This window comes from Dendropsophus ebraccatus, chromosome 6 (assembly GCF_027789765.1).
Source record: "Dendropsophus ebraccatus isolate aDenEbr1 chromosome 6, aDenEbr1.pat, whole genome shotgun sequence".
Taxonomy (NCBI): Eukaryota; Metazoa; Chordata; class Amphibia; order Anura; family Hylidae; genus Dendropsophus; species Dendropsophus ebraccatus.
The window spans coordinates 71001717-71019910 of record NC_091459.1 but is presented as its reverse complement, the minus strand read 5'-3'; the positions used below and the strand labels follow the sequence as shown (position 1 = coordinate 71019910).

The following is an 18194-nucleotide window of genomic DNA, read 5'->3' as shown; positions in this document are numbered from 1 at the left end:
TAGATTTATCAGACATGGTGTAAAGTGAAACTGGCTCAGTTGCCCCTAGCAACCAATCAGATTCCACCTTTCATTTTTCAAAGAGTCTGTGAGGAATGAAAGGTGGAGTCTGATTGGTTGCTAGGGGCAACTGAGCCAGTTTCACTTTACACCATGTTAAATAAATCTCCCCCATAGTCTTTAATTGATGGCTTATACTTGGTATATGGCCAGAGGTTGAACATGTGTTGTATACCTCAAAACTGACATGAATATCCACGAATACACAAACCATGGACGTATCTCTGCTCTTTAAAAACTGTATGTAGTACAGAGCCATTATACACGCCTGGGATACTACTACTAATAATAATAATGCTTTCACGTATACCTATTCTAAGATAAAGGAGGAAACGCTACAAAGCAGGACTAGATGGACCAGGTGGTCTTTGTCTCTTGTTTCTCCTATGTCTCTATATGGCAACCATAGAAGTTTATAGAACCATGTTGTAGATGTAGATATCCATTTCATATGTAGGTATACAGATGGTTTTTTCTGTCAGATTCAAACAGAAAAAAATCTCTGTATAGAGGCACCATTGGGTGGCACATGGACGGCTTAGCCCTCTGCAGTGCCAACGTGTATGGACTTGGCATGTTTTTAGTTGAAATATGGATGTATAGGGGGAGATTTATCAAGAATGGTGTAAAGTAGAATTGTCTTAGTTGCCCCTAGCAACCAATCAGACTCCTTTCGTTCCTCACAGATGCTTTGGAAAATGAAAGGTGGGATCTGATTGGTTGCTAGGGGCAACTAAAACAATTCTACTTTACACCATGCTTGATAAATCTCCCCCCATAGTATATACGCCAAACTAAATCAGAACTCAGTGTTTGCATTTAAGAGACAATGAAAACAAAACATCAATGCTGATTTATAGGTTTGTTAAACTTTTCCCCTTGTCCAATATAAAATCCTAAACTAGTGGCCGTTGCTGACTTGGGCCTGTGCTAATAATTGCAGGAACAGATTGTATTTTACATATCACTGCTGCCTTTAAAACTTCCTTAGTCCATTTTAAAAGTGACTCAGCTGTCTGGCCTTCATCACGCTGCTGCATCGGCTATTTTTATCCGTACTCTTCAGGTCTCAAGTGTCAGGCTGCAGTTTACCAACCCAGTGGAATCCAACAATTTGAGGAGGCCGGAGGGTGAGACGAAAACTGAATTCCTGTTTATTGTCACTTTTACTTATTAAGAGACTTATCATGCCTCACATTTCTACATCTCCAGCAACCAATAACCTGGTAGTGTTTGTGACACAGTGTATCTCCTCCCCATGACCCCAGGTATACACCTCTAGCTGGTGCAGGGTAATAAAATAATGTCAGGAAGATGCGGTAACACTGTGCAGGTTTCCTTACACATTGTAACAAATAGGAAACAAAAAACACAGGGCAGAGCGCCTCATAGCATAACACTGTGCGTTCAAAGGGCAAACGGATACAAATAGGAACGTATAGGTTTACGCTCACCTGGTGTGGTTGTGATGAGCCACAACCACTATGAAGTACATCAATGGAAAAAGACAGAAGGTCGCTGCAGGGGACTCTCAACCGCAGACACAAGGTGTGCGTAATAAATGCCGAAATCCAAGAAAAAAAAAAAGGAGATATTGTCCCCGCGCAGACCATATATAGTATAACTAGTTTATTGATATAGATAAATCCATAGGTAACGCGTTTCGAGAGTGCATAGCTCCCTTTATCAAACCACCAGGATAATGAAGACAATACACAAAAATGAGGTCCATATATACCCCAACACATATATAACACCTGCCCACAATTATGTCAAAACAGAAGTCCAAATCAAAGTCAGAATTGTGCTAGCTAATCAAATCACATCCTAACATTACATATAATACAGCTATAGCATCTAGCATATAGCATAACTCAGAATCCATATGATCTTACCATGCGCTCTCTCATGGCGTCTCCCCGGAGCTCTGCGTCGGTCAAGGACCTTTGCGCATGCGTACTTCGATTCTAGGTTCCTAAGCAACCGGAGACGCTCCAGGTCCTGTATGTAATAGTGGTAAGAAGCGCTACAGGTCCTGTATGTGACTGAGGGGTGGGGTGGGGGGGAGGCATTGATAACCCCTATCCTTCTCCTCCTATATTCTCACCACATTGGGTTTATATTAATATATGTTAATATATATTTATATATATTTATGTTAATATAAACCCAATGTGGTGAGAATATAGGAGGAGAAGGATAGGGGTTATCAATGCCTCCCCCCCACCCCTCAGTCACATACAGGACCTGTAGCGCTTCTTACCACTATTACATACAGGACCTGGAGCGTCTCCGGTTGCTTAGGAACCTAGAATCGAAGTACGCATGCGCAAAGGTCCTTGACCGACGCAGAGCTCCGGGGAGATGCCATGAGAGAGCGCATGGTAAGATCATATGGATTCTGAGTTATGCTATATGCTAGATGCTATAGCTGTATTATATGTAATGTTAGGATGTGATTTGATTAGCTAGCACAATTCTGACTTTGATTTGGACTTCTGTTTTGACATAATTGTGGGCAGGTGTTATATATGTGTTGGGGTATATATGGACCTCATTTTTGTGTATTGTCTTCATTATCCTGGTGGTTTGATAAAGGGAGCTATGCACTCTCGAAACGCGTTACCTATGGATTTATCTATATCAATAAACTAGTTATACTATATATGGTCTGCGCGGGGACAATATCTCCTTTACACATTGTAAAGCACTCTTGTCACAATTCCTTATTCATTTTACAGTTCTAATTCTTTATATGGTGGCAATACAGTATATTGTGATAATGCCACTTGGTATTTCAATGGAAGCAAAAGAAATGGTTGGCATGTTATTGTAATGCCCCAGTCAACCTTTCAGGTCCCATAGGAACCATTCTTGGGCAGATTCTGTTTGCACATATAACTTTGCTTAAAATATGGCAACGTTTCAGTTTCTCACAGACAAAGAATATTGGAGCAAGGTAAGCTAGCCCTGGTATATAAAGTTAACATGGCCAAAGATGTGCCCTGTTAACAGGGCAGTCTCCCGACATTCTCGCAGCAGGATGTCAATCCTGCTGCGAGTATGTCTGCCCATAGAGATTACAGGGCAGGGATCCGCAGCGGATCAGTCGTGTGTGTTTGTACCCTTAAACAAAAAGCGACCAACTCTGATTCTTGTGCTTGCACCTCACCTTACCGCATGTATTTAAACAACGGACAAATCCTAAAGACTTTCATAATTTTCTCAAAAGTGATGTTTACTATTGATCATTATGTTTTACCCCTTTCACTCCAAAACCCTTTTGAGAACTTGCATTGTTAACCCCTTCACTCCAGCTGTACGGCTATATACATTCCTGCTGCACATACCCCGTGCAATGCGATCGGCCCTGCACACATTACAGCCCTCAGACCCATGAATGACAGGCAGCCGAGGTCCCACAGCTGCCTGTCATTAACCCCCTTAAGCGCAGTGATGCACAGCGATCCAGCGTTTAAGGTAGTCAGTGACAGGACAAGGACCTGTCTTTGACTGATTGGGACCCCCGCAGCATGGCTGCAGGGGTCCTGATCACTTGTACTGACAGGCTGGGGTAAGCCACTTACCTCCGTCCTGTGGGATCGGTGATCTGTAGATAGAGTCTGCTCTCAGGCAGACTCTGTGTAGAGATCTCTGTAAATACTGATTAATTCTATGCTATGGCATAGCATTCATGAGTATATGCAATTAGTCCCTAAGGAACTATATGCAATACAAAATGTGTTAAAAAAAAGAAGCACTAATGCCCCAATAAAGATTTAAATTTTCCCCTTTCCCATTATATAAATAAAAATAATAAACAAATATAATATATTTATATATATTTCATAGCATTTATATATATTACATATATCACATAGCATGCGGAAACGTCTGATCTATTAAAATGTAAGGGCCGATTCACACTGAGCAAACACGGTGCAATCCCACCATGCTCAGTGTGCTGCTTTGAGCGAATGGGAGAGTGCGCGCCTGTCTGCTCCCTCTCCTCTCCGCTCAAAGAATGAACATGTTCATTCTTTGAGCGGAGAGCAGCGGCAGTGGACAGGTGCGCACTCTCCCATTCGCTCAAAGCAGCACACTGAGCACGGCGGGAGTTGCGCCATGTTTGCTCAGCGTGAACAGGCCCTAACAGTATGTTTCCCACACAGTGAACAGCGTAAATGAAAAGTGAAAAAAATAGGATTGCTGATTTTTAAAAATTATATTTAGAATAAATAATAAAAAAAATTCTTATACACCAATATGATACCAATAAAAAGTAGAGCTCATGGCACAAAAAATTACATCCAAACCAGCCTTGAACGTGGAAAAATAAAAGCGCTATGGCTCTTAGAAGGCGAGGAGGAACATTGCATTAATTTGACCCAGACATCCTGGGAACAATGACCTTGATAATGAAGGGGTTAAAAAGCGTGTAAATTTTATAAAGTACTAGTACCCAGCGCTGCCCAGGTATAAAGCGTCAGTGTGTTAATTATAACTTTCCGACTACCATTATTTTATGTGTGTGGAGGAGGGTGTGGTCAGACACTGACATCATGTTTGTGGGGTAAAATTGGATCTCCAGAACATTCTAGCATTTATTTCTGTGGGTGTTCCCAGACACCCAATGTATCTGCATGCCAAATTTGGGGTCAGGCGGTCCAGGCGTTTGGGAGTATATAGAGGACAGACAGACATTCATTTATATTATATAGATGTGATTCTTTACCATGTGATTCCAGCATTTCAATTGAAGAACTAGGAATAAAATGCTAGAACAAAGCCCCAATATATATATATATATATATAAAATATACTTTTTTTCCTTTGCTTTTTTACACTTCTAAAGTCCTAAACTTTTATTTTTATTTTTTATTTTCGCAGCACTCGAACACCTCTATATTAAAAGGGCCCCAAAAACAAAATAAACCCATACATTTGGAAAGGGCCTGAATACAGTCACTAGTAGGCTATGTATCAGGATTTTTCTGCGAAGAGTTGTGGACAATTTGCACCTATTTTGCACCCTGGAGCATGTACTCTCAACATGTAGATATAAAACCAAAATTACAAAATAGAAAAAAGCCTACCAATACCCCACATGCATATCCTGACAAGTGGACACCTGGCACATTGTTTAAATGCCTATGAGCATATGGGCACCTTCATGCAACATTGTGTCAATGTCGTTATCATAAAAATGCATTAGATTTTTGTGTTTTCATGACAAAAAGTCTGACCCAAGCAGAACATAATACATACAACACCTCCTGAAAATAAAAGTCTAATATCTACATATGCACATTTTTATAAAACCTCCAGAACCAAAGGCACGTGTCTTTTATTTAAAGTGTACCTGTCAGCAGCTAAACATGAGTAAAATCTCATGAGCATTCCAGGCATCTTCATAGTCCTTTCCAGTGCTGATATGTCTTTGTTATTAAGCAAATGAGGCTCAGGTACCCAGGAGGCTTTCCCCATCAAGAGCCCAGGGTGTGCCAACCCATTTCCTTTTATTCACCACATCTGTGCCTGCTTGCATCTACCCCCTTTCACAGTCACTAGGCTTGCTCACTGCACAGAGGAGGTGAATAAAAGGAGATGGGCTGCCTACCCTGGGCTCTTGCAATGTTGGGAAAGCCCTCTGGGCACTTACGCCTAACCTACATATTAACAGAAAGTCTCTCACTAATTGAGTGGAACATGGAGACAAAATCATGCCTAGAACCCTAATATCCATGTTTTCCAAGCAGTCCTAGGACTGCATCCAACTTCCCCAACCATCGGGAGTTCCGGTTTGAATGAACCTGAATTAATTGTAAGTTTACTCATCTCTACTTCTAAGCTTTAAACCATCCTAAGATGTAAAAGGACCGAATCAAATAATGCTGACATAAAGTAGACATATTGTAAACATGAATTAATAATAATATTAATAATAATAATATTTATTTGTATAGCGCCAACAGATTCCGCAGTGCTTATCACCTCATTTGTTTTTTGTGACTATCTTTGTTACATAGACATTTTAGAGTTGTTCACAAGTCTGTATGGACTGTATTGTACATTGACAGCACGCTCAGACAATCGGTGACTGATATAGGACAGTGCAGCGGTCAGTGATTGGCTGAGCAGGCTGTCTATGCCGAGTCAGCAGGGAACCCTGGAGGGGCCATAGCAGGACACCAGGGGAGCATATGTTTGTTTTGTTTTCTAATAGGGCAGCAACATATAAAAAGTTTTTTTTACCAACTGAGTACCCCTTTTAATTTTCACAAAGTTATTAGCACATAAAACAAGACCAGTCAGATTTGAAAAATAGGGCTTGGTCCGTAACGTCAAATGCATTAAAGTGACTCTGTATCCATTTGTCTAAGCTGCGTTTACACGGAACGATTATCATGCGAATTTGCACGATAACAATCGAATTAGAACGATAATCGTACGTGTAAACGCAGCGAACGATCAAGCGATGAGCGAGAAATCGTTCATTTTAGTCTTTGACCATGTTCTCAAACTATCGTTGGTCATTCACAAAAAATTTGCAGATCGCTCCGTGTAAACACTCGTTCACCGATTTAACCTATGTGCGACATAGGCTTAAGCGGTCGCAAAACGTTTTTTTCCGTCCGATATATCGCTCCGTCTAAACGCTGATCATTATAAAAAAAAAATTGTTACTTCGAAATCGTTCATCGTACAATCGGGCGAATTATCGCTATGTGTAAACCCAGCAAAAACACTGCACATGTGCTGGATCGTTAAGGTACTTGTGCAGTATTCAGACAGGTGACAGGTGAATAGGAAGAATCTTGCCTGGGGCAATCCTAATCATGAAGAGGGCTGGAAGGAGGCACAGAGGGGCGTCACAATCCTAGGGCATACACACTCTAGGCGACACCAATTTGACACTGGGCTGCAAGTTTAAAAGTTGTTGTTTAGGACAATAACTGTATCACCTGCCGAACGGACCCCAGGACAGATCTTAGATTAAAAGCAGCTATCCGACAAGTGGTTTGGGAGGGTCAGATTATGGGTAAAGGGTTGCTTTACCACGGCAGAGTTAGGGGGTTAGTAACACATGATGAGTGCTGGAGGTATATACAGCTCTCACTTTAAACTGCTCGATCTAATGCTCGTGGCTACAGTCTTATTTTAAAGCCAAGATTATGAAATCTGGGGTATTATGGATGTAGTAAAAGTAGAGGAGCCAAAGATGTCTGGGCAGCAAATTCTCCAGGGACTTGTCATAGCTGGAAGTGGAAGCCAGATGGAAAAGATGAGAAAAGTGAATGACTACTATCAGAGAAGATGTCAGCTGTGAGTCATTGGATGTAACTGTTATGGTAGTCACTTATGGGGTATGTAGAGCACCTGTGCAGGACCCAACGCCCATAACATTGGTGTCTTTACATGGTGTTTTTCCAACTTAGTAATAGTATGATAGCGTTATTCAGTCACTGTGTGGAGGTAACACGTGGGTATGGTCTGGCAGTATTATTTGGCTCTTTTGTAGTCTTGTTATATAGGATTTAGAGTATTAGGATTTGTTCAGTAACAGCATGAGATTATTTATATATATATATATATATATATATATATATTAATATTTACTGCTTGTTTAGTGGTATTAGTATCTAAATTACTGTATTTTTTTGTGACAAATTATTTGTAGGTCTTACAGCACTGATTTTAAAGGGGAACTCTGGGCGACAACTAATGGTGTGTTTATACAGAGAGATTTATCTGACATCTTTGAAGCCAAAGCCAGGAACAGACTATAAACAGAAAACATAAAGGAAAGACTGGGATCTATCCTATTTTCAAATCCATACCTGGTTTTGGCTTAAAAAATCTGTCAGATAAATCTCTCTGTGTAAACACACCTAAGAAAACTGTGCTGGCAGGGGGTGGGAGAAATGTAATCAGTGCTACAACAGAGGCAGGGAAGGTGATTGCTATGGGGCTCGTGGAGGGAGGGGGCCCAGGGAAGATAAGAGCCTCCTGTGTCCTTTTGCTTAACCCTTTATATACTGCAGTGTGTAAGTGACCCAGTGTTCTCTTACATGCTGCAACACAAAAAAGGGTTAACAATTAGCTCTCTGCCTCACTACTCTGATAACCTCTGACCTCTGTTTTCTGGGCTCCTGCAGAGGTCAGGGTTATCAGTGTAGGAGTAGTGAAGAAGAGAGCGAATTGTCTTCTGTATTAACCCTTTGTTTGTGTTGCAGCATGTAAGAAAACACTGGGTCACTTACACGCTGCAGTAAATAAGGGGTTAAGCAAAAGGTAGTCTGCACCTGCACCTATGTATATAACCACAAGGCTCCTAATCGGCTGTTATAGGTAAATACAGTGGATGGACAGAACAAGCAGACATTGGCTTTCTCCTCTGCCAGTCACTGTTGTGGCTGCACGCAGGATTCTGCCTCTGGCCACGAGAGATTTTTTTTTTGCCACATCATCGAATATATATATAATTACCGTTCAAAAGTTTGGGGTCACCCAAACAATTTTGTGTTTTCCATGAAAAGTCATACTTCTTCACCACACGTTGTGAAATGAATAGAAAATAGAGTCAAGACATTGACAAGGTTAGAAATAATAATTTGTATTTGAAATAACATTGTTTTTACATCAAACTTTGCTTTCGTCAAAGAATCCTCCTTTTGCAGCAATTACAGCATTGCACACCTTTGGCATTCTAGCCATTAATCTGTTGAGGTAAGCTGGAGAAATTGCACCCCACGCTTCTAGAAGCAGCTCCCACAAGTTGGATTGGTTGGATGGGCACTTCTGGCGTACCATACGGTCAAGCTGCTCCCACGACAGCTCAATGGGGTTCAGATCTGGTGACTGCGCTGGCCACTCCATTACCGATAGAATACCAGCTGCCTGCTTCTGCTGTAAATAGTTCTTGCACAATTTGGAGGTGTGTTTAGGGTCATTGTCCTGTTGTAGGATGAAATTGTCTCCAATCAAGCACTGTCCACTGGGTATGGCATGGCGTTGCAAAATTGAGTGATAGCCTTCCTTATTCAGAATCCCTTTTACCCTGTACAAATCTCCCACCTTACCAGCACCAAAGCAACCCCAGACCATCACATTACCTCCACCATGCTTAACAGATGGCGTCAGGCATTCTTCCAGCATCTTTTCATTTGTTCTGCGTCTCAAACATTCTTCTTTGTGATCCAAACACCTCAAACTTGGATTCATCCGTCCACAACACTTTTTTACAGTCTTCCTCTGTCCAATGTCTGTGTTCTTTTGCCCATCTTAATCTTTTTCTTTTATTGGCCAGTCTCAGATATGGCTTTTTCTTTGCCACTCTGCCCTGAAGCCCAAAATCCGCCCCTTCACTGTAGACGTTGACACTGGTGTTTTGCGGGTACTATTTAATGAAGATGCCAGTTGGGGACCTGTGAGGCATCTGTTTCTCAAACTAGAGACTCTAATGTGCTTATCTTCTTGCTTAGTTGTGCAACGCGGCCTCCCACTTCTTTTTCTACTCTGGTTAGAGTCTGTTTGTGCTGTCCTCTGAAGGGAGTAGTGCACACCGTTGTAGAAAATCTTCAATTTCTTAGCAATTTCTCGCATGGAATAGCCTTCATTTATAAGAACAAGAATAGACTGTCGAGTTTCAGATGAAAGTTCTCTTTTTCTGGCCATTTTGAGCATTTAATTGACCCCACAAATGTGATGCTCCAGAAACTCAATCTACTCAAAGTAAGGTCAGTTATGTAGCTTTTGTAACAAGCTAGACTGTTTTCATATGTGTGAACATGATTGCACAAGGGTTTTCTAATCATCAATTAGCCTTCTGAGCCAATTAGCAAACACATTGTACCATTAGAACACTGGGGTGATAGTTGCTGGAAATGGGCCTCTATACACCTATGTAGATATTGCACCAAAAACCAGACATTTGCAGCTAGAATAGTCATTTACCACATTAGCAATGTATAGAGTGTATTTCTTTAAAGTTAGGACTAGTTTAAAGTTATCTTCATTGAAAAGTACAGTGCTTTTCCTTAAAAAATAAGGACATTTCAATGTGACCCCAAACTTTTGAACGGTAGTGTATATACATATATATATATTATAGTGTGTAGGGGGGCCCCATACAGTTTTTTGCTATGGGGCCCCATGAATCCTAGATACGCCCCTGCTTAAAGAATTTATACTTACCAAATGCCACAGTGCCGCCTCAGCAGCTCCTGACTAAAATTTCTCCTACCTTTCTACTAAATCACTACCTGGGGTAAAGTACTTGATCAGCCAGTTAGAGACTGCAGCAGTGTCCCGTCCCAGTGACTGACTTGCTGAGCAGGCAATCTTAAACCAGGTTGTGACTTTGCAAGAGTGGGAGCTAGAGGAGGTTGTTGGGTGTCCCGAGAGCGGGCGTAAAGGGACGGGTAAGTACAGATTTTTTAATTCTTTTCCCCTACCCTTGCCTGCACCGTATTTTTAGCTGTGGCCCGGAGTTCTCCTTTAATTATCTCGTGAAAGTGTTCTGATTAAGGGAGGATTTGTTGGCCTAGTAGTATTTTTAATTTATTTTTTTTCATGGAACTGGTAAATTTTCCATGTAAAATTTTTTTTTTTTAAGTTTGCTATTGGGTCTAGCCTCAGCATACACAGAGGCCCTGATTTATCAATCAGACACATCAAACAGATAGCAATTATTAGAAATGAGTAATTATTAGAGACCGGAGAGAATCCGATCGTTCGGCATTTGAATACCGGTGGCTGAAGAAGTTGGATGCAGCCCTAGGAGCAGGGCCGTATTTACCACTAGGCACCTGTGGTTCAGTGCCTTTTATTTTTAATCTCTCATCTCCTGTTCAGACTTGCCAGTAAATCTGGTGTCTTTTCGAAGGATGGGGGGGGGATGGTGGAATTGTTCAGGTCTGGTATGGCGGTGTTATCCAGTCACAGTATGGTGGTATTGGTCAGGTCTAGTATGGCAGTGTTACCCAGTCACAGTATGGTGGTATTGGTCAGGTCTAGTATGGCATTGTTACCCCAGTCACAATTATGGTGGTATTGGTCAGGTCTAGTGTGGCATTGTTACCCAGTCACAGTATGGTGGTATTAGTTAGGTCTAGTATGGCGGTGTTATCCAGTCACAGTATGGTGGTATTGGTCAGGTCTGGTATGCAGGTGTTACCCAGTCACAGTATGGCGGTATTGGTCAGGTCTGGTATGTTGGTGTTATCCGGTCCCAGTATGGTGGTATTGGTCAGGTCTGGTATGTCGATGTTATCCGGTCCCAGTATGGCGGTATTGGTCAGGTCTGGTATGGTGGTGTTGTACCAGTCACAGTATGGTGGTATTGCTCAGGTCTGGTGTGGCGGTGTTAAATGTGACGCTTGGAGCTATTACCTACCAATCTACCAATCCTGTGGTGAGAATTCCTTCAGACAATATGCAGACTACTCTAATCATTGATTCAATGTGGAAATTTGTTTATGCTTTAAGCAGTTAAAAACCATGAAAAACGCAATTCAAACAATGTTTCTACATGTAGAGAAATTCATGAAACCACTTTCCCCTACGCTCCCCAAGATGGGGCGCCTTTAGGTTTAGTGCCTAGGGCAGCAGCAGCTGGTAATACGGCCCTGCCTAGGAGTCTGGGAAAATAGGGGTACAGCCTATGGCTGATCATCGTGTGCCAGCTAAACCACCCCTGCAGGCAATATCTAATAACTACATAGTGTCTCTGATGTTGCGGTGACACTGTGCGGCTATTGGGCATAATGTGCAGATGTGGTTTTGCCCTCATGCAATGATCAGGACTTGGACCGACCTCTCCATGTTTTGGAAGCGGGTTGGGGAATGAAAAATCCTGGCAGCATATACCGAACACAAGTGTGGAAACACATGGGTAACACAGCCTAACACATGGGAAATATATCCAATTCATATTGTTCAAATAATATAACTAGACTTAGTCTATTACTACCCTTGGATTTATAGTTAACATGTTATTGGTTCTCCCTTTATGTAGATCTGAGGTTGGGTAAGGTTAGAAATCTTTCCAGTTGCCAATGCAAGTTATATTAGCAGAACGCCTGGGCAGCATGGTTGCCGATAATTTTATAAATATGGTTGCTTATTTTTCATGTGAACCTATCAGAAGGTATGCTATTACATGTATTTGCTCTATGCACAGAGCACTGTGATCCTGCATGTTCTGTAACATTGTGTCCCTATAATTGCACACGTTGGTGCGGCCGACATTGCGTTGTCCAAAGGTGAGATAACATGAATGTCTGTGCTGATATTCTAGAATATGAATTATGATATAGCGACATGTATGTAATTGTGTAAAAGTCTTGAAATGTTAAAGATTTCCCAAATAGGTGTTCCTGTCTTATATCAACAGACTATGGCAAAAAAAGCCTAGTATATACAGCTCCAGTTAATGGGACCTTCAGCTAACAGAACAGGGGGGGCACCGATCTCTATTTCTTCAGTTTTTATAAGGCTCAATTGAGAGGGGACTGGTTGTTTAGCTCTTTTATGTTTAATAGGCTGTGTCTTACCCCAACCATTCTCAGGAACAAACATGTATTTCAGATCACGTATAAAAAAGGTTTCAGCTCACCCTTGTTCAGCAATGCTTTTCTTTATGTAGTTTTCCTGTTTGGAGCGCGTGGAACAATAGAGCGTGCCGTGCTCCGTATCCAAGTGCAGTCAAAAAATGGGGAATCCACAGCTCCATAAAAATTGTAACTTTATTGTAGGTACAATAAAAGCTTCACACAGTTAAAAAAGCGCTTTTTTAACTGTGTGAAGCTTTTAATGTACCTACAATAAAGTTACAATTTTTATGTTGCTGTGGATTCCCCATTTTTTTACTGCACATGTATTTCAGATGGTGGTCCTGTGCCTAGGGCAGCAGTGTTGAGAGGGCAGCACTTCAGCTAGTTTATTGGTTGGTCAGTCAATCGCAATAACTTCCAGTTTAATTTCTCTCTATAGGTACTGAAGATCAGTAGCTATCAAGGTTATAGGAATGCTATGTAAAGGCCCTATTACACGAATCGATGATCAGTTGATATTGACCGTTACGGACAATAATCGTCTCATGTAATAGAAAACAACGATCAGCCGACATGCACGATGTCTGCTGATCGTTGTCTTTTAACATGTTGAAAGCTAAACGATCATGATAGCAGCGATATCTAGCGATCACCTGGGCAGCCGCTCCCCACGATTCCCCCGGCTTCGATGCGCTCAGTGTCGGTGTGTGTAGTAACGCCAGCAGCGAGCGGGGAACAAGGAGCAAGCAAGCACTGATCTGACAGGTTGGCACTCGTTTGCTCCTCTGAATCCTGCCGTGTAATAGGGGCTTTAGAGTAGAAAGACGGCACTCTGCTGTTCAGTGGTCCTCGCAGCTTAAAAAATCCAGGCAATTGTAAAGAATTCCGGCACTAGCCAAAATCAATTGGTGCTTATTTCTTCAGCGTAGTAAATCACAAGGACTTGTTTTGGCCCACTGGCCTGTACAGTTAGTGTAGTTGATGAAGTCAAGTGGGCCAAAACAAGGCCTTGTAACCTATCTTTGATTTACCACAAGGAATACATAAGCATCAATCAATTTTGGCAAGTGCCAGGATTCTTTATTACTATTTATGGGGAAACAAAACTGGTGCAATAATATGGGCTTTGTGGCATATTACTATTATTATTAAAGATCCCTGTGAAATTAAAAAGTAGAGAGCCCCACTTTACAGAAACAAAAACAGTATGGACCCAACCTTAGGTTTAATTACCCTTTTAACTGTTGCCTATATGTTACTGCATGCCCGTCTCTCTGCTTTGCATGCTTGTATGGGTAATGGATTATTATTGAGATGATGAGCACAGCGGGTGACTCACACAAATTAATATAACAAGATCTGTATGAAATCACAGCCATAAACAGGAGTTTCTGAATATATTTGGTGACAATAGAATACACTTAGACCAACCCAGATATGACAAAAAAGGACTTTGAAAAGTCTTCTGACACATAAGAGAGAATTGCCCAGATCCTCAAAATTCCTATGCATTAGGTTTTAGTTTATCATCCTACTAGATTTATATGGTGCTTTTACTATACTGTACTAGACTAGGGTGGGGGGGGGGTGGTATCATTGCTGTTAATGTAGTTTCTTGTGTAAATCTTATTTAAAAAAAAGCTGCCAAATCCTTTGTTTTTCATGAAATTTGGGCACTTTTTGTCTCACAATCATTTCTCCAATTTAGAAGTGTTAATAACATTTCACAGCATAACTTGAGAATGATTTCCTTTTTTCTTGCGCAGCTTTCTGAAGGAGGTTTGTATGTGTGTATGAGCACATTCCTTGGATTCGGAAGGGAACATGTAGAACGGCATTACAGGAAGACAGGACAAAGTGTGTATATGCATCTAAAACGCCATGTAAAACCGGTAAGTTTTCAAACTAATCTTTTTTGGAATATGTTATATATTTCACCATGGACATAGCCATGTAATGGCTTTTTCATGTTTCTTTTTAAAGTGTTTACTATGTGGTATACATAATATGATAACTTTGTTCTTTGGGTCAGCACGATTACATTGATACCTCACCTTTTTATCAAGTGTCTAACATTAGGCACTTGATAGTAAGTCTGACTTCGAAACGCGTTGTCATTTTAAATAAATAGTTTTAGCATTTTTATTATCTGCCTACTTGGACCTGCGCCCGACATACCCAGTGTTTTTGGAGTGGAAGTATCTATGTTGCATGATCAAAACTTTTTACGTTTTTTTTTTTTTTTTTCCAAATGACAAAGAAAAGCATGAAAAGTTAGTTTTCATTGGCACCATTTTATGCTACATATAATTTTATTTTATTACTTTTTATTGCTTAGGAAGTGAGATCAGCAAAAAGCAGGACCTTATAGACTTATGCCCTTAGCAGGCCAAACATGTTTTAATGAAACCAACTATTATTGATACATGATATATAGCAGAATTGGAGAGAAGAGTAAAATCTACTGCCATCTGGAAAATTGTTTCTAAATATTAGAATCACTTACCCACAATCTGCTTGTCTTTTGATAATATTATGTGATAGACTGACTTAAAGGGGGATTCTCATCTCAACTAATATAGTAACACTTGTAGGGCTCATCAAGTTAAAGGGAGTGTGTCACCTAAATTTTCTTTTACTGACAGTCAGATACTAAAAGTTGTTTTTATTCTAATCAGTTTGTATTTTATTTTTTTTCTTCACTTTATGCACATTGTTATGGCGGCTGCCATATTCCCTGGGCTGCTGTTAACAGCGTTTAGTGACATGCGTTTCAGCGAGACTCATGGACATAGACTACAATAGACATACTCTGTCCCCTTGAAATGAATGTAAAACTGGTGTCACATGATGCTGCAATGCTGTATAGATCACTTTACAGTAGCCTGTTCTTATCACTACAGACAGGACAGAAAGTCTCAGCATAGTTTTAGCCCCAGTGGTGAAAATAAAAACTGGAAGATTTCAGGATTATTTTATAATATAGATAGAAAAATAAAAAAAAAAAGTCACCAAAAATCTTAAAAATGTTTAACAGAAAAACCTTATTTAAATAGTAAGTTATTTTCTGAATACACATTCCTTCAACTATTTTTGCAAATACATGCTGATCTTTTCCTCCCATTGTTGACAACTCATTTCCTAGGTTACTGCACACACCTCTCTTTCTCTCTTTCTTTCTCTCTCTCTCTCTCTCTCTCTCTCTCTCTCTCGCTTAAAGTGTCACTGTCGTTATAACTTTCAAAAACTAAATCAACAGTAGATGTGAAATGAAGCAAGTTTGCAATATACATTCATAATTTTTTATCATGCTGTAAAATAAAGCTGAACTCGCAGTGTGAAATCCGCTGTGAATCCGGTAAGGGTAGCTTCACACACACCGCATTGCAGCAGATTTAATGCTGCAGATCCGCAGCAGATTTAAACTAGATAACTGAACACCGCATCAAATCTGCACCATTAAGTCTGCTGCGGATCCTGTACATGTGAATGCACCCTACGGCTGGGTTCACACTATGTATATTTGAGGCTGTATTTGGTCCTCATGTCAGGTCCTCATAGCAACCAAAACCAGGAGTGGATTGAAAACACAGAACCGCCATATAACGGTAAATAACTGCCATTATTTCAATACAACAGCCGTTGTTTTAAGATAGCAACATTATGTGAACAGAGCCTTTCTGTGTTTTCAATCCACTCCTGGTTTTGGTTGCCTCAAACATACAGCCTCAAATATATAATTAGGCTGCGTTCACACTACGTATATTTCAGTCAGTATATTTCAGTCAGTATTGCAACCAAAACCAGGAGTGGATTAAAAACACAGAAAGGATCTGTTCACACAATGTTGAAATTGAGTGGATGGCCGCCATTTAATGGCAAATATTTGCTGTTATTTTAAAACAACGGCTGTTATATTGAAATAATGGCCGTTATTTACTGTTATATGGCGGCCATCCACTCAATTTCAACATTGTGTGAACAGAGCCTTTCTGTGTTTTTAATCCACTCCTGGTTTTGGTTGCAATACTGACTGAAATATACAGACTGAAATATACGTAGTGTGAGCGCAGCCTCAGAGTGCATTCACACGTACAAGATCTGCAGGAGATATTCAGCAGATTTGATGCTGTGTTCAGTTATTTAGATCAAATCTGCTGTGGATCCGCAGCAGAAAATGTGCTGCGAAATAGTGTGTGTGTGTGTGGGAAGCTACCCTAAGGGTGCGTTCACACCTACTGGATCTGCAGCAGATCCGCAACAGATCTGATGGTGCAGACTTGATGCTGTATTCAGTTATTTAAATGAAATCTGCTGCGGATCCAATCAGCTGCGGATATTGTAAGTGTTAACATACCCTAAGGATGCTTTCACATGTACAGGATATGCAGCAGATCTGCAGCAGATTTTATGGCCCGGATTAGATTCAAAGCAAATCAGCAATTTCAAATCTGCTGCAGATCCTGTACGTGTAAACGCTTTTTTTAACACGGGAATTCCGGCCAGTACAGAGAGTCATTGCTCAATGTGTCCATCAATCACATGACTGCCTTCTCTCTATGAGCGCACAGATGGCCTGGGATACACAGGACTTCCTATTTTCTGACTGTTTTCTCTTTTTTGAGGAAAAAAAAAATCAGAAAATAGGAAGTGCTGTGTTAACTAAAAAAAATAATGTATGTAAATTGCAAACTTGCTTTATATCACATCTACTGTTGATTTAGATTTTGAAAGTTAGAACCACAGTGACACTTTAAAGCGGTACACTCGCTTTAAGATTTTTACATGAATAAAATGGCGCTGGCTTGGGGAAGCCGGTGCCGCGGCCCTTTCTTTGAACCACGGCCCGGTTCTTTTCCTGGGCACTGGCCGGGGGTGAAGCACTGAAGATGGGCCAGCCCATTCCCAGTGGGAGAAACCTTTCTCCCCTTTTATGACACTCCATTAGAATCAATTCCCTGCGCCGCCGCCTTTCTATCCATTTCGAAATCTTATGTACAATAACTATTTACTAAATACTATTTTGCTTGCATTTTGAATGGTCATCGCTTTATTTCTAATCACTTGATTGTATGGAAAATTGTGGTTAACCTTGACTCCAGAAAAGTCATGTAGCAGTGCTCGGAAAACTCCGAGAAGGATCACCTTTTGCCTTGTTGGTAATCAAAGACATAATTGAGGACTTTGTACAAATGCATTGTAATTATTGCTTTGTTATCCAGTACAAACAGTGTTTAGTGTTATCAGTGGTGCTGTAAACTATATTATAGCTTTGAAAGTGTTAACCTACAGTAAGTCTAACCTCTGTTTACATAGTGCTACCGAAACACCGGAAATATAAGAACTGCTGAAAACCAATGGCAGTATCTTGTGAACTTTCCACTGGCAGGCACATTCTTGGCCTGTGGCAGAAACACCTGTCACAGTTTCATATTATGAAAACAACTCCTAATCCTGCCTAACCTTATCTCCGTGGGCTGTAACGCAGGACATCACGACACAAAGGTAGTCCTGTTTGTTTGGCCAAACATAGTTACAAACAAAAGAAATGAGTGACTACTATTATTAATTGTCAAG

The 18194-nt window shown here is 40.7% G+C and overlaps 1 protein-coding gene across 9 annotated transcripts in view; it reads left to right on the top strand.

Moving 5' to 3' along the window:
- Positions 1–18194, top strand: part of USP13 (ubiquitin specific peptidase 13) — an 83814-nt gene that overhangs the window by 1046 nt on the left and 64574 nt on the right. For 4 of the 9 annotated variants that reach the window (XM_069975132.1, XM_069975140.1, XM_069975131.1 and 1 more), the window contains exon 2: positions 14384–14509. In XM_069975132.1, the coding sequence (XP_069831233.1) occupies positions 14384–14509 (126 nt within the window). Of the gene's footprint in view, positions 1–184; positions 301–385; positions 422–885; positions 921–1126; positions 1191–2390; positions 2445–14383; positions 14510–18194 lie in introns of those variants that run through there. The other 5 variants (XM_069975138.1, XM_069975137.1, XM_069975136.1 and 2 more) reach the window with 5 other exon arrangements.